Below are 25,748 nucleotides of genomic sequence, written 5' to 3'. Positions count from 1 at the left end.
CACACGTACACAAACACACACACACATCAGGATGTTCTGTAAACCATTGTTACTTACCAATGGTGACTTAAACTCCTAAACGATCAAGCAAGACATTTTAAACACACTACTGGTCTTTACTCAAGTCCATTTCCTCCCCGCCGCGTGTGACTTTCATACTTCTTTTTTTTTTATTCTCTCACCTGGGCGTTCAAGGTGTATTTTAAGGGAAACTCACAGAGAAACGAGAGCGGAGAGCCATGCCTCGACGGCTGTCTATAGATATTCATGACATCCCCCCCCTCCCTGTCTTCCACACCCCCCACCCGCGTCGCTTGGGGCGCGGGTCATTTTGAAGTGTCACCATTTATGCGGGGGGGTGACGGCGGTGATGGTAGGGGCGTGTGTGTGTATGAGTGTGTGTGTGTGTGTGTGTTGGGGGGGGGTCGTATGGGTGTGTGTGTATGTGTGTGTGTGTGTGTGTGTGTGTGTGTGGGGGTCCTCTCTATACCTCCAGCAGCAGTCCATGTGGGCAGCAGTAGCAGCACTGTGCTGTGTATGTGTGTGGGAGAGAGAGAGAGAGAGAGAGAGCGGAGAGAGAGAGAGAGAGAGAGAGAGAGAGAGAGAGAGAGAGAGAGAGAGAGAGAGAGAGAGAGAGAGAGAGAGAGCGTGGCCTCATTATGAAGGAGATAAAGACCGTTAAGGCTGTTTGGTCTTGGGCTGTGCTCCAGCCCTATGGTGAAACACACCTGCTCTCCTCTTTAAAAGCCCTGCTCCAGTTTAGCTCTTGGCCACGGACGAGTAATGACCTATCCAGGGGGCCGTAACGCCCGCTTCGTTTAGCCTGTCGTTAAGACCCAGAGTCAGCATCATACTGCGGCACAGTAGCGTGCCAGCGCCGGGTACGAGCCGTCCTTGCCAGAGATCCGAACATCAAACCCCCCCCCCCCCCCCGACTCCGTCAGAATACGGGACGACTAGCTAACTAGCTGTAACCACGTTAGTGCGCTGGTTAAACGGTTTAAGGCTGACATTGTCCCGTTGCCCTCCAAGAGATGTTTTGTCACGAATCCAAACACCAACACTCCCCGTTAGCTAACTAGCTTAGCAGGCTAATGTGCTAAACCGCTAAAACTGTCATTGTCCAGTTGACCTCCATTTGAGAAGTGTGATTTGTCGAAGAACCAATAAGCCTCGTACTCTGATCGATTCAAGTAGCTAACCACGTTAATGTTCTAAACATCTATTTTTTGTGTTTTTCTTTGTCAAAGATCCAAATCAAAACCCTTTACTCGTTTAGTATATGGACGACAAGCTAACTGGCTAACTGCATGAAAGAGCTAAACTGCCAAAACTGAAATTGTCCCCTTAACCTCCGTTTTGAGAGGATGTTTCAATGTGTGTTGTTACTCAAATATCTACATATCCAACCCTCCTACATGAATGACTAGAAAACCAGCTAACCACGTTCATGCGCTGGTGAGGTGGTTTAAAACAGACATAGTCCCATTGGCCTCCATGTTTGAGGTTGTTTTGAGAAGTGTTGTGTTTGTCAACTGCCAGGTCTGGGTGACAGTTGGAATCGACGTAAATGGATTGGATCGGATGGGGGGAAAGAAAACAAGCAAATAAGCTAAACAAACAGCTTCATGTGTCAGTCAACAAGAGCATGCTTGCTAATATGTGTAACCTACCTGGTAATTAGAGAACATAAAGTTGCAGTTTGACACTGCATGCTTTCCATTGGTGTCGGGTCTTTGTTGTCACACACAAACACAAACACAGACACACACTTATGTAAAGACACGTGTGTGTCTGTGTGTGCACACACAAATACTTGCGTCAAGACAAACACTAATAAACATATACACTTACAAACACTCACAAACACACACACGCACACACACACACACACACGCACAAACACACACACCGACACACATCTCCCAGTTTCCCAGTTATGTTTTCATCAAAGCGTCTCGTTTGGCCACTACAGAGCGATGGCGGTATGGCGGTATGGTAATGTGTTGTGCGCAGCCTAGGAAAGCTGTCAAAACGCTCGCACCTTGGCATGAGAGAGCGCGGTAATTCAAGCGAGCTCCTGTCTTCCGCGCGCTCAGGTCCCCTCATTATGCCGCTTTGCAGGGTAATGGCGTCTTGCACTGTTTTATCTGTCAGCGCACAGCTAACTCTGTTTCTTTAGCCTTGTATATTAGATGCTAGCATCAAAGGTGGCTGTCCTTGACACGATGGGGGAAAGAGGCGGGAAAAAATGTTGGCGGGTAAGGAAAGAAAAAAAAGGGTGGGGGGGGAGAAAAAAAATTGAACACTCCCGGTAGGGCGAAAATTGAATCTCTTTTTCGTCTGGGGTGATGTGTGTATTGAGAATAGATTCGCTGGTTGCTGCTGTCGCTGTTGTTTGTTCTCGAGTAAACAGCGGCTGCTTGTTTGGGTGTAACTGTCAGGTATGTTCGTGTGCCCCGTGTGAAAATGGGTTTGTTCGCAAAGTGGGAGCCTTGAAAAAAAAAGAGAAGAAAAACACCACCACCACCACCACCAACCCGAATTCGCTCTCTCGTCTGATCAATGGGGATTTAAGTTGCCGGTGACAACGGCACAGCAGATGTCAAGAGACATGGGGCCGCCTTGCATAGAATAGCAGTCCTCGCCGCACGTGCGGCTGTCAGCGGGGGGTTGTGACTTGTCACTTTCCAGCGAGGCCGACCCGAGGAGAAGGCAGCCCGTATATATTTTTACTGTGAAGAGGTACTGCTGGTGTTGAGATCGTGTGATGAGCCCAACAGTTTGTTTTTTGCATTATTTCGTATTTTTTTGTTGTTTTTGGAAATGTGTGATTCCAATTCTTTAGTCTGTCGTTTTTCTTCCCCTCTCGTTCTTTTCATCTCCTGAACTCACTTCCATCTGGTCAGCAGGGAGCTGTCGACTCCCAGGACCAGGGACCTTCAGGTGACAACGTGTGGGTGTGAGTGTGTGCGTGTGTGAAAATGAGTCACTAGGTGACTTATGGTCCCCATTGTATACCTGTGTTTCAATGTGTCAGTAGTGTATGTGTGTATGTGTGTATTCATATGTTTATGGATGTGTGTGTGTGTGTGTGTGTGTGTGTGTGTGTGTGTGTGTGTGTGTGTGTGTGTGTGTGTGTGTGCGTGCGTGTGTGTGCGTGTGTGTGTGTGCCAGGGTGTGCGTCCATACACCAGTATGCATTGTGTTTGTGCGCGTGGTGCAGGTGCGTAGGCTGCCTCCCTGCATGTCTTCCTGCATACATATGCCTGCGCCTCTGTGGCGGGACGGGGGCGGGGGGTGGGAGTGTGTGTGTGTGTGTGTGTTGGGGCGGGGGCCTGCGGGTTGGGGGGGGGGGGGGGGTTGTACTGGGCCGGGGTTCTGTGCAGAGACGCCGGGTTAGAGCAAATTAAAACTCACCACAGGAAACGAGCGCCCTTGGCACTCCCCTTAACCAAGCAGCTGCACGGCCTCCCCCCCCCCACCATCATCTGCCATCCTGACACATCCACGGGGCGTAGCAGGCAGCGGCGACGGAGGGTGGGTAGGTGGAGGAGGGAGGGAGGGAGGGAGGGAGTGGAGGGGAGGGAGTGGAGCAAGGGGTGCCAACGCGACACCCAGGGGCCCGAGCTCCGTCGGCAGGGGCCGCAGCCTCCAGCCAAACAGGTGTGTGACATCATGCCGGCGGTTCCCGGGCGTGGGCCCCGGGGACGCGGCGCGGGGACTGGAGCAGAGCGAGGGGTGGAGCCGGGAACAAAGGAGGTTAGGCCGCTACCTGACAAGCTCATTGATAACGTTTGGGACGTGAGCCCCGAAGTCGATGGCAAATTGCTTCTAATGTCTCTGCGAGATCACGGGCCAAGTCAGGTGCTGGGCCACTAAATGGGCTCATTAGTTTATGATTTTTTCCCCCTCCTCCTCATTCTTTTTTGATTTTCTGGGGGACTTTTTTGGAGGAAGTTTTCATGTACGCACTCACGCACTCATACACATGAAGACACACACCACACACCCCCCCCCCCCCCCCCCCCCCCCCCACACACACACACACAGACACACATCCTTGCGGAGACAGTTGATGCCAGAGGGCTTTTGGAGACCCGGGACGTGGCCATAACTCAAGCCGGGGTTATAGTTGGAGCCCAGGTGCTGAGACCTCGTCCCTGCTCAGCTCCAGCGGCACATACAAATCAGATCATGTTTCATCGGCCGCTACGCCGTCTCCTCAGTATCTTAGCAACTGAGACATGTTTGAGTACACCAGGAATAAACAAAGATGAATCTACAGGGGCATAAGGGGGGGGATGTTGGGTGGGTGGGTGGGGTGGAAACAAATTCCACTTGGACGCGGTAAACATTCTGACAAGAACATTCATTTTTTTTTTTTTTTTCGTACTCCAAATTTCTCAAACCAGCTTGAAACTTGAACACGAACAGAAGAAAGAAAAACGAAGAATCGTCTGGATATGAAACGAGTGGGAGAATGAAACGCGCAGCTCTTCAGGATTCTCCCGGCGTCTCCCTGCTACTCCCCCTTCTCTCTTGCTCTTCAGTGGTCTCCCTCGACGCTGCTCCAGGAGCAGAGGAGAGGGAGGCTGAGGGTAGCCTGGGGGGCACCTAAAGGCACCCGAATGGGACGCGCTTCATAATCAGTGGACAGAAAGGATAGCAGTGTCTGCTGCTGCTGCTTGGGGTGGAGGTGTGTGTTGGTGTGTGTGTGTGGCGTGTGTGTGTGTGTGGTGTGTGTGTGTGTGTGTGTGTGTGTGTGTGTGTGTGTGCGTGTGTGTGTGTGTGTGTGTGTGTGTGTGTGTGTGTGTGTTCCCAGAGCCACTGCCTGTTTCCCTGCCCCCTGGCAGGACCAAACCCCCAGTAAGCACCCCAGGGCTACCAGTTAAAGGTGCTCCCTCAAGTAGGCTCTTTTCCCAGGCAAGAAAGGCTCACATGCTAGCTGGCTGCTCTCTTTGGCTGGGGAACGGAGGAGATGTGGGTGCTGATCGGACACACTGGGGGTAGGGGCGAGGGGAAGGGCAAGCAAGAGGGCATGCCTCTTCTCAGAATGTATGAACGCGTATAGAGCCTTCTGTTTTGTGCGGTGTCTGTGTTTGTAGGCATATATATATATATATATATATATATATATATATATATATATATATATATATATATTTCTCTTTCGCATTCCTACAGATATTTTGTACTCCGACAAGTTGTTTCTTTAAGAAACACTGTTATGTACTGCTCATTTTTGTAGTCAATTTAGATTAATAAAAGACAGATCAATCAAAAGCTAAAAGATGCATCGATAAAATAAACGTAATAAAATAAAATAAAAGTATCGGAGCCATGAGTCAACCTTCTAATTTTAATAGTTTTCATCATCGCCCTAATTTAGTTTATTTTGGCACATAATAAACAATGCATCTGTGTCTGAGGATCTGCTTTAGTACACACATGTAAACATGCAAACACCACAAAAAGACGAATCGGTTTAACAAATCATTTAGCAGGGCAAAGTGGGTCGGACTGGTAGGTCATACATTTTTGGTAGTCCCTATAAAATGATGAACAAAACAGAAAAGAAAGAACGAAAAATAAAGAAGAACAAATCATGTGCAGATAGAGATCGTACTTAGCAGATCATAAAAGTAATGCCCAAGAATTAAAGAATGAAATGAACAATCATCACTTACAAATATGATCGTAGGTACCTGATCGCACAATGCAAATCATTCACGAATCGCCCATCACTCGTCAGGTAAGGCTGCATAAACCAGCAATCAACTGCACACACGCCACAGTCACTTGGTATAAAATCTGGCAAAGGTCGAAATGTATGTGAATGTGAATATCTATAATTCATGTTTATGATGATGTGTATGTGCGTGTCTTTGCTTATTGAGAACAAGTGTGAGCACCTTGCTGTTAGCATGCAGAGATTTCGAGACAAGAGGAAGTGTGCTTGTGCATGTGTGTGCATTCGGCTCGTCAGGGTAAAATATATTTTGCACGTGTGTGCGAACAGATTGCATGCATTCGAGTGTGTGCTTGAACCTGCAAATTTACTAATGCGCGCATGTGTTTTTGTGGTGTTGTGTGTGCGTGGTCTGTTTCGTTGTGTGCGTGACTCAAAGGAAGTGTGTTATTAGTTGTCAAGGAGACAATGAGAAAGAGCTGGAGAATTAGCCATCCACATGGAGCTATGTCTGTGCCAAGTCACAGCCTAGACAACATGAATCTCCTCACTGGGCTCTTTGGCCCTTGTTAACAAAAAACAAGAAAAGAAGAAAAAAATTACATCACTTTTTCTTCGCATACAAACTAATTGTGTCAGTCAATGATTATAAGCATTAACTGGATGCTGCAACAATAATAAATCAATGTACTTACCTACATTGTAGTTATATTTATATTATATATAATGTTCTTATATCTCTAAACTGGATGTTGCAACAATAATATATCCAATGTACTTACATATATTGTACTAACATCTCTAGATATATATTTCTCTTATATTTCTAAACTGAAATCTTCACATGGTTGACATGAAATGCTTTCTTTGCTCTTTCATGCGTAGGGGGGGGTTTATATTTTCTACACCCTTATGTGTAGCATAGTTGGCTGTGGTTCTTTTGCGGTACTCTCCATCGTCAGACGCTGTGTATTCCCTGGACATCGCCTGGGGGTGTTCCCCCTCTTATCCATGTCTGCTCCGAACAGCGAGACCTTGACATCACCGCCGTGCCTTGCTGAAGATGTAGAGAACACACTGGGGGTGGTGTTGGTGGTGCTGGTGGTGCTAGAGCAGCAAGTTAGCAACTTGAATAGAGGCGGGTGGGGCGGAGGTCTGTCGGGGAGGGGGAAGGGATGGCAAAAGGGGGGGCCGGGTTGGGCATTTCAGACGTGGACTCTCCGGACCCTAGCTCCGGCCCTGGCCAAGAGAGCGGATCTGCTGTGCGGTACATTTTTAACAAACACACACAAAAACATACACACACTGTCCATTCTCTCCCCAATCTGCTGTGTGTGTGTTCAGTCGTCCGTGGATCTTCAAGATATCTGGTGAAGAGGGAAATGCTGGACTGTGAGTGTGTGTGTGTGTGTGTGTGAGGGTGGTGGGTGAGGGTGGCGGTGGTGGTCGTGGGTGGGTGGGTGGGTGGGTGGGGGGTGGTGTACGAGGAGAGACGGGGCTGCAGTTTGGTTTTGTCCGAGCCCAGAGCCAGCTGGCCTCATTAGGGCTTGATGGGAGGCAGGCTGGCGTGAGACGTGCACATGCATGCACACATCAACAAATGTAGTGTGAAGCATGGCCTGATGCCCGCCACAGACCCACACAAGTTTCGTGGGCGTGTGTGTGTGTGGTGTGTCTTGTCTTGTATGTGTTTTTGTGTTTTTGGGTGTGTGTGTTTTTGTGTGTGTGTTTGTTTGTGTGTGTGTGTGTCTGTGTGTGTGTGTGCTCAGAGGAAGTGTATGATGCGATGGAACACAGTCATTAGTGTGTGTTCTCCCTTTAAGGTGCCGTCCCTACCTGAGCCCCACCTGAGCCAGCCTGGGAGGGAGGGGGCGAGAGAGAGAGAGAGAGAGAGAGAGAGAGTCAGAGAGAGAGAGAGAGAGAGAGAGAGAGAGAGAGTAGGAAGAGAGAGAGAGAGAGAGAGAGAGAGTAGGAAGAGAGAGAGAGAGAGAGAGAGAGAGAGAGTCAGAGAGAGAGAGTCAGAGAGAGAGAGAGAGAGAGAGAGAGAGAGAGAGAGAGAGTGTGAACAGCCACGAGGGGCTTAAGGGTTGTGGCAGAGCGAAGAGTGGGCACGCACCAAAATTGGACGAGGGACACGAGAGAGAGAGAGAGAGAGAGAGAGAGAGAGAGAGAGAGAGAGAGAGAGAGAGAGAGGGAAGGGGGGGGTGGTGTAGAGAGTTAGAGAGAACGGGGAGGGTATGATTCATAGCGGGGGCCGGGGTCCGCGGCAAGAGAGGGACGGCCACTGACCTCCAGTCTGAGGGCCGCTGGACCGGAACCAAGGCCTTGTTCCGACAGAGCGCGCTCAGAGGCGTGAGCTGTGACGGATGGAGCCGGTCTGTTCCCACCAACTCCCTACAACCAGCCCAACCCCCCCCCCCTCCTCAAAACCCCCCCGCCCCCCCACCCCCAAAAAACCCAAACCCACCGTCGCCCCCCCCCCCCCCCCCCCCCCCCCCCCCCCCGGCTCCCCTCCATCCCCAGCCCCCCACAAACCCACCCAGAGCAGGTGTGCGTGGCGCTCACATCTGCAGGCGAGCACGGTGAACCGAGACCAAATGGCAGGCGCACGGGGCCCATCGGGTACCTGTGCACTGAGACACACTAATGGTTATGGATGCGGGCCTATTAACGGTCACATCTGTAAGGGAGAACAACAACTAGCGCACCGGCGGTGAGTCAGCACTTTTTTTTCTCCCCCCCCCCCACCCCCCCCAGAACCCCAGCCCACCGACAACCACCACCACCACCACCACCACCACCACCACCACCACCACCACCACCACCACCACCCAACACCCTCCGACATCTCCCCTGGAACATAGACATGATGGTGTCAACCTGGAGGAGAAAAACTACAGGGGCCGCCGTATACACCACCACCCCGCGCCGCACCCCTCGCTCCACGGCCCCGGCCGGGTAAATGATGAGACCGGCCGGGAAACCGGAGGGGGAAGAGGAGGGAAGAAACATGAACTCCTGAACGCTACTTGCTGGAGCAGAAAGAATCCCGATACTTAAGTCGGATTTCAGGGGAAACTGAAACGGCAGGAGATTCAGCGCAAAAAATATTTGACCCGATAGATAGAAGAATACATAGTTCAGAGGTTACTTTTGTCAGTTCGTCCACCTCATCGTCGTCATCCTCATCCTCATCAGTGGCCAACTGATTTAATGAATTCATCAACTTAAAAACAGCGTTAAATATTCATTCTAAGAGTATAGGCGATAAATTAAATATCACTCATTGGCTGATTATTTAAAAATGCATCACATGATTTGCATAGTTTTATCCTGATAGGAAATAATAATGTCTGGGTTGTCTTGTAGCGTCTCTCATGACGGATAAAGCCTGTGTCTGCTCTCTACCTACCCTTGCCGTGCGACTCTGCTACTCGGGCGCGCTCATTAAAGTTTTAACGAAAGCTGTTTTAATTGTCAATCCTTTGACAGGTTGATAAAGGCAACTTGACAATTAAGTTCACTGGCTCCGCTATGCATATTAATTAGGTCTTGTTTGGGGCTCCATTGTTATTGGAAGGAGCACTCGTGGCGTAACAAAATGTCAGCCCGTCGGCTCGCCTCTTCGCCAAACTTAATGTAATTAAGCCAGGCTATTGTACGCGCGCGCGGGGGGACTCTGGAGAGGGGAACTTTTCCTATTCATCGTGTGAATGAGTCGTGTCATTCCTGTGGCACTGGAAACAAAATCAGCAATTTAAATCTTTATTATCTGCAACAACTGCTGCCTACCTCTTGTTTAGCTGGTGGGTAAATTAAGCTTAGCAGGTGTGTGTGTGTCTGTGTGTGTGTGTGTGTGTGTTTGTGTGTGTTCAAAGGGTTTGTGTTTTTCCTCATGTCATTCATGTCCTGTGATTGTGTGTGTGTGTGTGTGTGTGTGTGTGTGTGTGTGTGTGTGTGTGTGTGTGTGTGTGTGTGTGTGTGTGTGTCTGTGTGTGTGTGTGTTTGTGTGTATATATATATATAAATATATTCACATGCATATGACTGTGAGCGTATGTTTGTGTGTGTGTGTGTGTGTGTGTACAGGTGAGTTAAATCAATAAATCAATCAAACATAAGCCCTATTTTAAGTGAAACATTTATGTTGCACTTTTCACACATTAATGTTCAAGGAAATGCAATCGACGTGTGCGAAGGGAAAGGGGGAAAGACAAATACGCTGCCAAACACATGAATAAAATAATGCTAATTATAATACTGATATAAAATAGAAAAAACATGGAAAACAGAAATAACAGAAATAGAAATGCATATGAAAAAAAAATACAAAACGAATACCAAGGACTCAGGAGCAACTGGTTAATAATGTGGACTATAGATTCAGCCAGCCTGAGAACCAGGAGAATGACGGCGAATCCGGAGTCACGGACCCCCCGAGGCGAGTCCAGGATAAGTCTGTGGATCTTAAGGGGTCGGGGGGGGGGTCTCTAAACTGGAACATATAGGATGTAGGATACAGGATGCATAGGATGTTCACGTGTGTGTTCAAGCATATCTGTGTGTGTGTGTGTGTGTGTGTGTGTATGTGTTTGCACTCGAAGATAAGTAAGCAAATTATTAAAGAAATAATAAACCTCTTGTACAGTTTGCCGGTGGGTCCACATTTACTCCTATTGTCTCTATTTGTTTTACTCTTCCTTGCAGTCATATGCTTGTTTCTAATTGATCATTTCCAAATCTCTTTAAGTTCCACTACGGTCCTGTGCGTGATGCTGTGAGGCCCGAAATCCTCCGACTGCGATGAATAGTATGAATAAGTACCGCCTTATCTCATGCTAACCGTCTAAAGCCCGGTGGGTGTCGAGAGTCTGGTCAGGGTGAATCAGGAGGAACGTGGTGGTGGGTGCGTGGGTGTATCGGTGGACGGTGCGTTAGGCTCGGGGTAGGGGTGTGGGTGGTTCCAGGGCGTATTACCCAGTGCACCTTGCTCCACTCTGTGGGCCCGCACACACATCAAAGCAGGGCCCCCCATCTGCCTGAGGCTTAGTGGGCCCCTGTCCACCCCCTGTGTCACTCCATACATCCGCCTGCTCATGTTGAATAATTGACAGATCTGTTTTACATGCTCAGCATTTGCCAGGACATGCAGGCAGTGTGACTCCAAACACACTTCTGACTCCTGACGTCGGGCCGGGACTTCATTAGAATGGACCCCACTTTGCGGTTGTGCACGTGTGTGTGTGTGTGTGCGTGTGTGTGTGTGAATGTGTGAGTGTGAGGGTGTGTGTGTGGGTGCGTGTGTGTGTGTGTGAATCAGAATATCAAAACCGATAAATGCTCCCATTGGGGGCGAGAGAGAGAAAAAAAAAAAGCGAGAGGGGAAATGAGTCCTCACTTGGACGCTCGGTTTATGCGGACTGACACACACTGCCCGAAAACTTCACGGAAACAGAAAGACGTACGAAAAAAAAAGAATCCACCTTCTCTGAAGACACCAGAGAGTGTCTGGTGGGCACTTATCTTCGGAATCAGCTAAACTTTTTGGACGGCGCTCAAGTCGGACAGAATGCCAAGGCTTATGAAAGGACAATGGCTGCCAGGGGTATCGGAAGGGGGCGCCAGTATTTTTGCCAGGGCCATCCCCAAAGTCAAATAACCCATTATCAGTCTGTCAGGCTTGCTGTCCTCAGAGCTCTCTTTAAAAGATTTAGGCAGTTGTTCCCTGTGTCCTCTCTCCGATTGCTCTGGTCATAGACGTTTTTTTTTTCTCTTTTTACAACTACTGCTGTGAGAACACAAGTACAGGAACCAGAGCGGCAACAAATTATTACAATTAGGCTGTTATACTGGCAGGACTGGTTATCAAACACACACGCACATGCACACACGCAAAAAAGTAGTAAAAACATTCAACGGGTACTCCTGAAAAGTAAACAGCATGCAGCAATTTGAATGCACCGATTATCAATCCGATTTAAGAGTCTTCTATAGAACTCTCTAGGAGTACATCATGTATACTAAAGTACATATATTATAGAGTATATTATATTGAAGGATTGTACAGTACAAGCTGAATGCTTCACATAGTGTAGAAACAGTATAGCACAAATACCAAACTAAGCATTGTGTAAATACAGTATAGTGTCTGATACAGTGTATTGTAAATAATGCAGGGGGTCAAGCACAGTGATGATACTATGGTACAGTATTGTATATACAGCATAGTGTGTACACTATAGTCTAGAATACAGCTTATAGTAATGTGGATACAGTGTAACAGACAGTAAAGTCATGACCATACACCAGGCTGCCCAAGCTGAAGGCCACCAGCTTGTTCCCCAGCCATCACCTCATCACCATGGAAAATTATATGTTTTTATTCTTAAATGTGTACTTTAGATGTTAGCTTGTTGTAAGACTAACATGTTTGTCACTATGGCACCCATTGTGTTCCTATAAATTCTTCAAAGGAGGGTTATTATTAGGGGGGTTAGCAGTGGTGTCCATCAAAGCTAGGTTACAGTGTTTTTTAGCTACAGTATAGCAGTGGTGTCCATCAAGGCTCGGTTACAGTGTATTGTAGCTATAGCATATAAGCAGTGTCCATCAAAGCTAGGTTACAGTGTATTGTAGCTACAGCATAGCAGCGATGTCCATCAAAGCTAGGTTACAGTGTATTGTAGCTACAGTATAGCAACATTGTCCATCAAAGCTAGGTTACAGTGTATTGTAGCTACAGTATAGCAGCAGCGTCCATCAAAGCTAGGTCCTAGGCATGGCTGTTCATTTGATCCTTTACCTTGACCTCTGAAGTGTGTCGCTAGCACCCTGAGGGCCTGGGCCAGCCAAACCTCTCCCAGCGCCTCCTGGGAATGATAATCTCGGTGTGGGCGTTTACCGCGGACACCAGACACAACACCATTAGCCATAGCTCGGCGGCGGCTCATTAGGACCCCTAGCAATCGATACAGGCGGCCACAGGAATCGCCAGTGCTGCGGAACCGGGCTACCACTCTAGTTATTATTGTAAACAGCTCTGGCTGAGATTTAAAGGCAGAAGCCATTGTTTTTCCCTGTGTCTTTTAGAAATAGAGGCAAAAAGGGGGGGGGGGGGGGGGGAGCAGGACTGACTGAAGACACCTTTCTAAGGTCACTTTAATAGTTGTTCCAGCTAGTGGCAGTTGCCTTGGAGTGAAATGAAATAAATCCTAATATACTGAACTTTTCTAGTTGTGCAACATAACATGAGTGAGATGGATAGAAATAGGAACTCATTCAGACAGTACTTAGGAGACGATTGAGGGTCGATTGGTCACACATCAAACTTCAAAACCAACTGTCAAGTGTTTGTGGAAAACTTTCTAAACAAAAACATTAGTTAGGCAAGAAAAAACTGTCTTATAGGTACTCACACACACACACGCACACACACACGCACACACACACACACACACACACACACACACACACACACACACACACACACACACACACACACACACACACACACACACACACACACACACACACACACACACACACACACACACAAAGTATATATATAGGATCAAAACAGAGCAAGTGTAAGCTGTAAGATCAAACATGCCCTACAGTATTTGAATAACTGTGGGACCTCTGCTAGGTATGACTTTCAGGAGAGGATAATTTAATTATTTCCTCATTCTATTTCAAACACCAACACTGGAGGCATTAGTCAAAAGGAAATTGTAGATAAAACAGAAGACAAAATAAATAAAAAAAGACCAAAAAATAAAAAAAACATGATAGTCCAAGGGTTTCTGGCAGCAGCGAGAAAGGAGAATAATATGGAGGCAAAATTGTGAAAATAAGAAAAAAGGGGGAGATGTATTGATTTTCGGTGGAGCCAGAGAGAGAAGAGAGAGGGAATAAAGAAGTGCTCTTTGGCCGATGTGTCCAAATGATGTCCCCGGGGAGGCTCTTAATGGTGGGGGGAGGGGCGGAGGGGTTAAGGGGGTGAGGTGGAGGGGGTGAGGGGGCAGGTGCCTACACTGACTAAGGAATGGAACTGCCCTTAGGCGAAGGCTAATGGTATTGGCTGAGCCCTACTTTAAGCAGCTCCTTCCTAATGGCCAACTATGAGTGTGCCACGGGATAGACAGGTATTGATTGCTTCAAATGCTCTTGACTTGACAAGAACTGAGGGTCCCTCTAGCATATACAATCTGGCCGCTCGCATTCTGTCACACGGAAAGGTGATTAAAAACGTAAGGCTTGGGGGCGGGCCACACTCATTAAAAGTCTATATGATATTTTTCTATAGTTGTCCTTGTGCTGTGGCTTTTATTTTTGTTGATCCTCCACCCTCCTCCTCCACCACAACCAGCAGCAGTACCACCACCACCACCACCACCATAGCTCCCCATCTGTGCCTTTTGTCTCTGCGCTGTTGCTTTCATTCTTCACAGAGTCTGTTTTGTGTTTTTTGGATTTGTGCTTTGAGGAATTCCATCAGAAGCCCAATTTCGAGTCTTTATTATTATTTTTGCTTTTATTCTCCAGACTCAAGTTCAGCGTCAATTGAACCTCTGTTGCATCAGTCGCCTTGCCCGCAGTTACGGTGCCATTCCCGTATTCAAATGACCTTTTGAACGAGAGAGGGCCACCAGTCTCCGATATTATTATTCAGACTATTTTTAGCTAAATATAAATGCCAGGTTATGTGGTTATGCTGTTTTAAAAAAAAGTGGTAGTAGAGCATACAGGTATAGAGAAAACAATGCCATATATTGGCTTTGTTGTCATGGCCCCCTCCCCTCCCTCATACACACATACAAAAAAAGTGCTGTGTACAAGGGTTTCTGTTATTCACAAGGGGAGCTTTCTAGACTGCTGGAGGCATCTGCTTTGATTGCATAATTCCCACGGGAAGCACAACACAAAACAAAAATACTGACTGAATTCAGACCTATAATATACCGAACAAATAACATACCATCTCCACTCTTCAAAAACCAGAGAGAAAAGAGAAAATTGGGAGAGTAAATTTGAACAAGTTGAAAGCTTGGCTCTCTCTCAAAGTGTGGAGCAATACGAGTGTGTGACGCACCAAAGTTGTTGTTGCTTTGTTTGTTTGGTTTTTGTTGCTGCTTAAAAACTGTCTCACATTACCAGAGCAAACAGCCTGTTGTGTTGAAACGCTAAGCACACTTTAACCCATACATATCACATCCCAGTGTAATCTTTTGGAAAATATTTTCTTGAATGAAAATGCAGCACTGCAAAATTTCCATTGAAAAATTCTGCATGAGGCAAAGATGGACCAACAAGTTCCCCAACGACTTTCCAACAAAGTATACAGCGTCTTACAAGTGCAACTAAATAAATCTCAAAGCTCTTTCCACCATCCACACCCTCGCCCCTGTATATATGTATTTATATATATTTGGAAGAAAACAACATTTCCTGCATCCAAACGATATGGCAGCGCTCAAAAGCTCACACTTCTCTTCCCCTCTCTCTTTTCGATTAAATGCTCTTTCTCTGGCTGTTTGTGCTGTACAGTGTGGAGAGAGAGAGAGAGAGAGAGAGAGAGAGAGAGAGAGAGAGAGAGAGAGAGAGAGAGAGAGAGAGAGAACTCCGCTACTTTCTTCTCTACAGGGGCCTCTGGGCTCCCCAAGCAATAGGAGTAAATTAGAGTGCACCTGTTCCAGCTCCAAGATAAGCCATCTCTGGAGGATTTTCTCAGAGTAAAATGAAGTGAGTGAAGAATAAACAGAATATCACAGCGTTACTCCGCCAAGGTGAAGTTCGCCGCAGCTCCTGGGACTGCCGGTTCGTTTTGCACAACACCCAGCGAAATATCCGCTTTTTAAACCACCCCGTGTAAAAGACTATAGGAATGGTCCTGCCGCTCTCAGCCGGAGAGGGAAGATGAGCTGCACTTTGTGATAGGCGGGGCGCCGTACTTTGGGTGCATTGTGTTGCTACGCTAGTTTCAACCCCTCAAGTTCAAACCGTTTGGCCCGAACTCTCTCGTTACGTGAGCTTTTAGTCGTCGCTCGTCTTCCCTTTTTTCCGGCTTCTGTTTGCTTGGACTCTTGGCGTCAACACATCTGCGCCGGTCAAACATCCAAACTGCACAGCCCCCCCCCACCGCTACTCCATCATTTTCTCTTTTTATTTTCCTCCATTTCTGGCTGCACCCCGAGTTAAATATCTCTGCTGAAAGTAGCCTACCCCTCATTAAAGCCACGAAGGAAGAAAAGCACAAAAAGTGTTGCTGGATCTCCCCCTGCCTTCCCCAAATGAGTGAGCCCCTCGCCACGGTTCTTTAGAGGAAGTAGAAAGACACAAGGCCAGTGTGATGTCCACAGTCGGCTGACCACAGAACAAGCAAAAAAAAAGACTCCCATTCGCTTTGCATATAAAAGCAGGGGGATAATTAGAGCCAGAATGTAATTCATCATATGTTCTGATAATCAGTCTGATTCGGCCTCCTATCTGCATCTCAGCGTACAAATTACACCCCCCTACTAACCGGCACCACCCCCCCCCCCCCCCCCACCCGCCCTCACACCAGTAGTCTGTTTCAGCTTCCCTGTTGTCCCACCCCCCCCCCACTCACCCCCCACTACAAGACATTATCATTATTTTGTCTAATTGCATAGTTTGCCTTGAAGTCTTGCTGGAGTCTCATGATCCGGGGCTTGAGACGCGGGCGAACGGGAGGAAAGACCCAGAGATCCGGGGGGTTTGGTGCGACGCAGCTTGGCGTACGCTGCTAATTGCCGCTAGGACGGCGTGCATGGGCTGGGGTGGTGGTGGTGGTGGTGGTGGTGGGGTTAGCTGGGAATTATTCCTTGCTTTGGCCAGTCGGACAAGGGGTTGGAGCCACTGGAGATGTGTGGGGGGGGGGGGGGGGGGGTTGGAGAAGCGGTACTGTGGGGTGGGGGTTTGCATCACAGCGGCGTTGGATGAGGCCGGGGGTGGAGGTGGTGAGCTTAGGGTGGAGGCGTGACTGAGGTGGGCCGTTGGGGAGAGGGCAGACTGAAGAGGGAGGGAGGGGTTGGGGGTAAGTTAGGGGGATGGATCCTGCCTTAGATGTGGGTCAGGAGGATTGGGACACCCCCAAAGATTACAGTCAGTTAGCGCGACCCCTCTCTGACAGGATCTGAAGCCCCCGGTCCCAGCAGAGGTGGCCCCCGTGCATTCTGGGTAACCAGCAGTTAGCGGGGAGGCTAATAAAGGCCCTGAATACAAAAAAATAGAAAGAGAAAGTTTTCCTACCTCCAGCCGTCCTGAGACGTTGCACCATATCCCGAAAGAGACGCAGCTAACTGGCTCCTAAAAGGATTAGAGCCTTTGAATTACATTTGATTTAAAGTTTGCCATAGACGTGGCACAGTCAAGACGGATCCTAACTGTGTGCTTGTGTCATTATTATCTGTGTATTTGTTTATTAAAGACTTGTAGCGTGAGTAATGAGTTCATCTGTGGTTCTGTCAGGTTGGTGGGAATTGTGCGATAGTTCTTCTCTCTGATTCCGATGGGAACGTTCGTTTTTACAGCACAGCATCAACTTTCAAACTACAAAATGAGTCACCGCTCCCACATGGGGTTTAGGGAAGGCCACGGAATCGCACACATTACTTGTGACAAAGCTTCCAAATCATCAAATCCAAGATCTCATTCTGTCTGTGAGAAGAGATTTTTTTGGGGTGTCTATCCGCGGAAAAAATAATAAATATCATCCTTTCGTAGATGGTGTTCGTTTCAGAAGATGGCTTCAAGACCAAACAAAGGATCTAGTATCATTAATGATATATATTACGAACCGCCGCTTCTTGGAACAGTTTCCTACAAGAGCACGGATGGAAGATGAGCTCTTTGCCAACAAAGGATCTCTCAAATACGAAGTGAAAAGCTACCCAAGATGATATCTGGTAACGAAACCAGCGAGGATGAGCCTATTTCCACAACACAAACAGATTTCCCGGCCTTTAGCAGTCTCTTACTGGGATACTTTGAGACGTATCCATCAAAACACAGCTGTATTCATTTATATTTCATACCTTCTCCTTTTCCCAGTGCTTTTACAGTGTTCTTTGATCAAAGGAAAGAAGTCAGATCACAACAGGAAGGTTCCCTGCCAGCGAAGCGGGAAGAACATCCACGATTTTGTATGCTAACGTATAGCTTTGCTGTACTTCCTGTGCCTAAATGAAATGATAACATAAACGTTATCATACTTAACAGTTTAAATTAAAATAATAGAAAAGTGATCTAATCATTTTAAATAACTCAAATAGACACATTATAAAACAGAGTCTGACCTATATGTCAAAGTATTTGAACGTTTTCATTTGATATCTGACACGTGGCGAAATTAAGGACAAGCACGCTTAAATCTGCGAGAAAGCCCACAGAAAAGAAACGACAAATACTATAGCAGCAATAGATGATTGATTGAAATCGTTGTATTGAACCCTCTACTTTATGGACAGCGATGGAATTGTTGGGAGACTCGAGCCGAGATGTGAGCTGACTCAGACGGCTCAAGAGTGACACCATGTGGACATACACACACACGACAAGGCAGCCACCGTTGACTCTTGACAAGACTACATTTAAAATACGATAAGTAGCCTACTGTCGTCTGGAATTATTTACCAGCACAGAGGAATAACAAAAAAAATAATAAAATAAATGTGAACCTTAAATTATTGAATGTATTTGATCTAATATGCTTTTTTCTTTTTATAATCCTCACTCCTCAGACAGAACAATGTCTTACGTTTTTCTTTCCTCCCCTTCACCTCCAACAAGAGAGACTATTTCCAAAGTCCTCTTTGAGAAGGGCCCAGGAAAAGAAAAAAAAACGTGTTTGAAGACCTCCCTGACATTTAGACGGTCTCTGAAGATGACTTTGCCTTCTACTATAGCCCGCGGCAACATAGCAAGACCCACACTAAACTTCAATTGATATTCAGGCCCAGATTCCTCTAGGGGAAATTATCATTCCGTTCATAATAAGAGCCACAACAAGCACCTGGAAAATGACTTCATTATACACTTTGCTTCAATAAAAGTTTCCCCGCCACTCATTGGTAAAAAAAAACCGCACTAGTGGCTCGGAGTAATTGTGATGAAATGAGAAACTGTATTATGGATATGATAGAGTTCTTATATGTCTATGTGATGGTTATCTATGCTAGGATGCACATCTGCCAGCGGTGTTCGTGATTGACAGGTGCATTAATGCGAGACAGGCCCTATCCTTGGAATGGCCATCGGTCGACCCCCCCCTCCCCACCACCACCCTTATCCATTATCCAAATCTGTTCTGTTTTGGATACTAAATGACCGGCACACACACACTCACGCACACACAAACACACACAAGCGCACGCAACATGCACACGCATGAGGACACGTAAGGCATGAACACTCACCCACGCACACACATCCCCCCCGCACATACACACACACAAACACACAGACGCGCAAAGCACGCACACGCATGAATACACGCACATGAACACTTACGCTCGAACACAAAAACAAACGCAAAGGCACACGCACGAGCACACGCACAAACGCACACACAAAACTCTAAGTATCAAAAAATGTCCTGCCCTTCATAATGTTATTATTCCTCAGAGCAAGGACATGAAACAATGGGCCATTCTGGGCTTCCTCTGTCCTCTCCCTGCTCCGTATGCCAGTGAACGTGACCTCCAGAGCCGGGTAAGACAATACGCCGCGGAGCGCTATACGGTGGCGGCTGCTTTCACGTTTGTTGTTATATTTAAGGATGACATCGTAGCCCCCGCTCTATTGTTTGCAGCGTGATTATTTTCTACCGTTGTTTAGCCCCAGTTGCGGCTCTTTGATGAAAAGGTCGCCACTCAATTGGAAAGCAGTCATTAAAATGCGGGTGGGTGCTACCCTCCGGTGTGCATAGGGGGAGAGCAACTCAACTGAGCTGGTTAATCAAAAGTTAATTATATAATTTTCATGCAGATGAGGGCAACATTCAAATGATTCCCAACTCTACAATCATTACAAAAATAAATAAATAAATAATTCTAAAATGCTATAAAATGTTCAGGGACCGGGAGGCTGTAAACAATATGAAGTTTAATTTGAGGTAAACAAAGTGAATATCCACCGGGGGTTCCGAGAAGGAGAAAGTGAGGTTAAATCAAATTTGGAAACATAGATACCAGCAGGTTTCGTTGTCTCGCTATACGTGCAATTAAGCAGCTCGTTGATGAGGACACTGGGAAAGTTCAACCTGGGCTTTGCAGTAAATGCTTGGGGATTATTTGAAGGGAATTGGGAGAGATTGGCTGCATTGCCTTTTAAGAAATAACGGGAAAAGTAAACTCTAATCAAATTTAAAGTGTTATATTAAGAATAATGGCGTGAAGTAAGTTGTGAATGGTTTACCTCATATTTTTTTATGCAATAATATTAATCCTGCATACTACTTTCACTTAAGGAAGTCATCAAAGTATTGTACATAAATAATATTGTTTTTATGGCATAAATATAGGCTACATTTGAGCTGGATGAATCTTCAGTGGAAATATATACCCATTAAATTAACATTTCCTTCAATATCTTTGTTAGACGAAACTAAGGAGAGATATGCATTGGGACTACTTTTAAAAAGTTCTCCAGCAGCCCTATGTCCTCATCAAAAGACATAAAAAAAATTAAAGAGATAGTCTCATGCAAATTACAAGCGTGCATATTAAACCCGATGATGTGAAGTAGCCTATCACAAATTGACACCGCCATTGTTCGGGTTATGCGGTGGAATGTGCTTTTTAATTTCTCTCTTTTTATTCTCTCCTCTGCTGATTTTTTTTTTCTTAGAGCGCTCTCTCCATCTTGTCCCAGACGGTAGAGGGGTCGGGGGGTTTTGGGAGTTGACTGGTGTGCATTACAACCGCGCGCTAACAATACAGGGGCCTCCCCCCGGTGTCAGCACAGTTCGTGAATCCGGGGCCCCTTATGCACCACGCGATTAGCACGCCTCCATCTTGTCTGTGGGGGTTTCGCGGGAAAATGAGTTCTCTTTAAAAAAAAAAAGGGCCCTTTCGCTTCTTGATGTACAACATATTCCAATTTCATAATGAACATGGATTTAATGCAAACGTGCGTACACACACACACACACGCACATACACACACACACACACACACACACACACACACACACACACACTCACAATTACACTCACACTTATACACCTACACACACGTAAAATAGTATAGGCTAATGGAGTAAAAAAATATATAAGTTTTACCATTATGTGTTAAGAATGAAAGTTATCCTACATTAGCAGACAGACAGCGGACATCTTAAAAATAAGTTTAATATATTTGAGCTGGCGGTTATAGAGGAGAAACCACAGACTCCACAGTCACCTACTGTAGCCCCCCTCCCCCCGCTCAGGTGTTCACACACGGTTGGCCTAACAGAAAATGGAATTACTTACACTGTAACAAATGCAATTAAGTCATTGATTTCTAATAAATTGGCTTAATTGCCATCTGTTGTTGTGCTAAGATGCTTGTAGCGCCGAGTTTGTCATGCTTGTCGGTTATGTCGAACGTTATGGCGGCAATTCATCTGAGATTCAGCCCAGGACGGAGGCAGAGAGTGAATACATCACCGTGGCTTTTGAGCAAAGAAAATGAACCAAGTTGTGCAACGTCTTTTAAACATTTTATTAAGGTCTTTACAATTTTACATGTGGGATAGATCTACAAAGATCCACAATAGCTATGCAGACGTACAGTGATGACGTTAAAGCAAACATTAAAATATAAAGAAAAAACTGTATTCTGGAACAATCAACCAATTGTGGGTGTTCACCAAGGCGCCGCTCTATTTCCCGCTCTTTTCAGAATTTTTTTCTGTCAGTCATGTAGCAACCTTTTCTTCTTCTGGAAGCGAACGGCGTCATCGTTGACCTAAAGAGAAACGTAATTAAATCAGATAAATATATGATAAGCGACGGCACGCATCGCCTGTTTAGCCGCACATGTGGAGAAAAACAAAACAGCCGACGGTAAACAGATTTGCCCATGCTCTGTTGAGTGCACACGGCAAGACAATGCTTGCATTAATATTGCACAATTTAAGGAGACATTTGCCGATAAATTATGTATCGCGGGCACTTACCAGACTGTATGGTCTCAGTCTCTCCAGGGCAGGATCTCGGGGATCTTCCATAAGAGGTACCTCACCACCCGTCCCCATCATCTGCAGGAGAGGACACAACAACTCAACAACATAATAGAGTTGAGTTTATACCAATAGGAAGGGCGGGGTTGTATTCTTTATTGAAAGGCTACAGGTGCGATCCCGAAATGTCCTCAGTCTTTCTGTGTTGATCCTTGAGCAAGATGTATCAATTACCCATCTCTTACCCACTGTTTAACCCCTACCTAGTCCTTCATGACCTGTATCTTAATCATTTCCAACCCTGCCTGCTCCTCGATGACCTGTATCTTAACCACTGTGCAACCCCTGCCTTCACCTCAAAGATATTTTTCTTACCCACTGTCCAACCCCTACCTGCTCCCTCATGACCTGTATCGTAACCACTGTCTTACCCCTACCCTCTCCTTAATGACCTGTCTCTTATCCACCATCTAACCCCTATCTGCTCCTGAATGACCAATGTCATAACCAGTGTCTAACCCCTATCTGGTCCTTAATGACCGGTTTCTTACCCACTTTCATAGCCCTACTGGCTTTTTAACTTCATGGATCTTAACCACTATGAAACCCTTACCTGTGCCTTAGTTCCTTAACTCCCATGATCTTCTATCCATTGCTCCTTAATGACCTGTCTCTTTAATCAGAGTCTAACCCACCACGCTCCTTAATGACCTGTAATGACATCTCTGTATACACTGTCTAACCACCTGTATGTACCATCCAACCCATACCTGTTGTTTATTAACGGAGTAATAAACAGAGTTCCATAAAGTGCATCTGATGTAAGTGAATGAAGGGCATATATTCATGATGTTGATGTTTAGGTTGGCTTAGCTCAGGAGGTAGAGCAGTTGTCTTGTAACTGAAACGTTGCTAGTTCGATCCCCAGCTCCTCCTAGCTGAGTGTTGATGTGTCGCTGAGCAAGACACTTAACCCTAACTGCTCCTGACGAGCTGGATGTCGCCTTGCATGGTTGACTCTGCCGTCGTCGGTGTGTCAATGTGTGTATTAACTGATGTAAGTCGATTTGGATAAAAGCGTCTGCTAAATGCCCTAATTGTAATTGTAATTGATGTATATCATATATCACAATGTACGAAATACTTCCATTGTGTATGCATAATTCGAACAGGTAAAGCAAGTGTAAGACAGTTTCTTCTTTTGTGGTTTTCATTGTGTGTAAACATTACTTTATTGTAACTGTCCACTTGTTTCATTTATTTGATTGTTTATTATTATTATTATTTTTTATTATTATTTACTTGTTTGAAATAAAAACTTTTTCAATTCAATTCAATTCAATAATCGCAATATATGTTGCAGTAATAATAATAATAATAATAATAATAAATTCAATTTATATAGCGCCTTTCAAGGTACCCAAGGTCGCTTAATGAATCTCATGTACATATATAGCAATAGAAGAGCTTTCTGATTACAGGAGGGAGAGGTGGAGATGTTGGGTGGAGGAGGAGGATCGTTTACCCTGATGGTGGCTTCCAGCTCTCCCACACTTCTCTTCCCCCCCGGCAGCCAGCCGTACGACCAGTGCTGGGTGAGGGTCACCTGCAACACCAGCAACAGGAAAAACACCTGCACCGTCACTTTGCTGCTGCTCTTCATTGCTGCTGCTGGGGAGAGGGAAGACACCACCATCACATTAAGAAATAATACACACCCATGTTTATATGATGATATAGTTTGGATCACTATGCAGTTTCCAGCATTTCCCTCTCCCCATCGCTGCCTGGGAGAGGAAAATAACATGTAATTCAAAAAATGCATTAATATGCATATCTATATTAAAGTTTCCGTAGTTTTGAAACCAGAATGAACTGAAGCATAAGCTTGTTATTTTAATATTAATTCTACCTTCTGTCAGTTAGTGCTGATGATATACAAAAATAATCAACTGGATCCTAAAATCCTATTGTTCAGTTATTATCTTTTATAACTTCATTCAACTAATTACTTAATATCAAACGGGACACTAAAAAAACGACGTCCCGTCGCAAAAAATATTAAAACAGTAAATCCTAAACCGGTAAATAATTGTTTGGCTCACCGATTAATAAAGAAGTAAAAGCAGTGACTTAATCAAGGCAGAGAAGGAGAGCGTTTTAATTTAGGAGCCACTCACCGTGTGGATTCGGCGGTCTTCAGCGAGTGGCGTGTTGTGGCTCGGGGGGGGGGTGTTTTTATATGTGCGGCAAGGAGGCAGTCGTCAGGACTCTAATCCTCGTCTCTCCAGGTGGGGTTAGTATTTAGCCCCTAATGGGCCCCACAACACCTCTAATGGCCCCAGCTAAGTGCTTACTACCTCCTGCATCCTTCTGGTGGTCTTAACAATCATCCGTTTGAAAGCAACCACAAAAAAACCTGTTGGGAGATATTTTGGGTCCTTTAATCTGACAAAGACATGTTTGGTTGGTAGTATAAAGATTAAAAGAGGTGTAGGGTATTCATTTTTTCCTTAAGTCATCATTTGGCAAAACAGAAGAATGTCTTATGAAATATGAAACATGAAGTCTTATTCTATATTATCATAATGCCAGTTGTGGTCTTGATAATTATTCATTGTTTCTTAGCCACACACACGCACACAAACACACACACAACCACACACACACACACACACGCACACACACGCACACGCACACACACACACACACACGCAGGCGCCCGTTATTACTGCACTTATTATCTCAATGATGTTTAGTATGTACACTATGAATCAAATCCGATCCATCACAAATCATTCCCAAAGAATAATTGTTCAAGGAAAACATTCATAAGTTAGGGTTAGAGTTAGGTTTAGGGTTAAATAACACTAAAGATTGCACAGAATTATCAAAATGGCTCCAATCTAACAATCGAAAGCTGAACTATTCATAATAATACCCATTGAATACATACAGAAATAAATAGACAAATGAAAAACAAATAGCAAATGAAAAGACACGTAGCTTGGAAAAAAGTTCGTTCAAATCGTTCCTCAGAGCAAGATTTAAAAAAAAATTCAAGTTAATTGTACAATCATTTCAATATTTGAAGTTATGTTTCTTAAAAACTTCCTAAGATGTTTGGTAATGTAATCAAAATTTAACATTAAACAATCCCATTTCCAAGCTGAAATTAAAAAATGACTACAACAAAGGAAACAAACAAACATATGTGTCACCTGGTGACAGTTATTCAGTGATTAGATTTGTCTCTCTAATCGATACAAAATAAATACACAAAATGGCACCACTTCATGTGAACATGCTTGTGTTTAAATCCCATCATTCATAACAGTCCTTTGTATTTTTATTATGAAGGTCTTTTAATTTAATCAATTAAATAGGAATTAACTTAGTGCTAAACTGAAATCAAATTAAAGGACAAGCAGTAAATGTTGACATATGTTAAGAACGTATTTTTTTTCTGAAGAGAATTTAAATACTTTGCCGTGAGCCAAAACCTAATTTCAACATTTGCTTGTCAGTTACTTGAATATTAAGTTGGTTTTGAAAGGCATCGTCAAACAACATTATTATAGTTCGGCGTGTTCTTACTAATTCAAAAGCTTCACGAAATACAATTTAAAACAAAGTAACCAAAAACAACGAAAAATCCTAAGATAAAAAAAGAAACATGTTTGGGTGGCAAAACCAACAAGACCTCGAGCCACCAAAGGCATTGTATGGTCGATAACAAAATAAAAGCGTACATAAAAAAATAACGTATGTCGTCTTTGAACATATAGAAAAAGCTGGCATTTTCTTTATAACTATATCTATAGGTATTGTCTTTCTTTATGCAGTCAGAATGCAGGTCCTTTACTAAGT

General features: G+C 45.3%; 3 protein-coding genes across 7 annotated transcripts in view; all 3 read right to left on the bottom strand.

Moving 5' to 3' along the window:
• Window positions 1–8,311, bottom strand: part of mgmt (O-6-methylguanine-DNA methyltransferase) — a 17,160-nt gene extending 8,849 nt beyond the window's left edge. Inside the window, exons 1-2 of the mRNA XM_060073867.1 lie at window positions 8,232–8,311; window positions 3,611–3,724 (exon numbers count right to left, since the gene is read on the bottom strand). Of these exons, the coding sequence (XP_059929850.1) occupies window positions 3,611–3,724; window positions 8,232–8,311 (194 nt within the window). The remainder of the gene's footprint in view (window positions 1–3,610; window positions 3,725–8,231) is intronic.
• Window positions 8,312–21,394: 13,083 nt separating this feature from the next.
• On the bottom strand, window positions 21,395–24,172 carry gnrh3 (gonadotropin-releasing hormone 3). 3 transcript variants are annotated; one of them, XM_060073067.1, is made up of 4 exons: window positions 24,059–24,172; window positions 23,404–23,549; window positions 21,876–21,956; window positions 21,395–21,664 (listed from the first exon to the last, which is right to left on the bottom strand). In XM_060073067.1, the coding sequence occupies exons 2-4, from the start codon at window positions 23,539–23,541 to the stop codon at window positions 21,611–21,613; spliced, it is 273 nt and encodes a 90-aa protein (XP_059929050.1). In that variant the 5' UTR covers window positions 23,542–23,549; window positions 24,059–24,172; the 3' UTR covers window positions 21,395–21,610. The 3 variants fall into 3 exon arrangements, with proteins under 3 accessions (XP_059929050.1, XP_059929053.1, XP_059929051.1); XM_060073070.1 differs by having other exon boundaries at window positions 23,984–24,083; XM_060073068.1 differs by having other exon boundaries at window positions 23,404–23,546; window positions 24,059–24,077.
• Window positions 24,173–24,368: 196 nt separating this feature from the next.
• The window catches only part of LOC132473115 (receptor-type tyrosine-protein phosphatase epsilon-like), a 28,129-nt gene continuing 26,749 nt past the window's right edge, over window positions 24,369–25,748 (bottom strand). For all 3 annotated transcript variants that reach the window (XM_060073092.1, XM_060073091.1, XM_060073093.1), the window contains one exon: window positions 24,369–25,748. This exon is cut by the window's right edge and continues 402 nt beyond it. The gene's annotated coding sequence lies outside the window, so the exon portion shown is untranslated.

The sequence above is a fragment of the Gadus macrocephalus genome, chromosome 15 (assembly GCF_031168955.1).
Source record: "Gadus macrocephalus chromosome 15, ASM3116895v1".
Taxonomy (NCBI): Eukaryota; Metazoa; Chordata; class Actinopteri; order Gadiformes; family Gadidae; genus Gadus; species Gadus macrocephalus.
The sequence above is the reverse complement of the archived record's forward strand: the minus strand, read 5'-3'. Positions and strand labels throughout refer to the sequence as shown.

Bases quoted from the DNA above. Each gene is read 5' to 3' on its own strand.
- gnrh3 (XM_060073067.1), bottom strand. From the start codon at position 23,541: ATGAAGAGCAGCAGCAAAGTGACGGTGCAGGTGTTTTTCCTGTTGCTG. The intron at 21,957-23,403 runs GTAAACGATCCT...CCTCTCCTGCAG, and splicing joins AGCTGGAAGCCACCATCAGG to ATGATGGGGACGGGTGGTGA. The intron at 21,665-21,875 runs GTAAGTGCCCGC...GTTTCTCTTTAG, and splicing joins GACTGAGACCATACAGTCTG to GTCAACGATGACGCCGTTCG.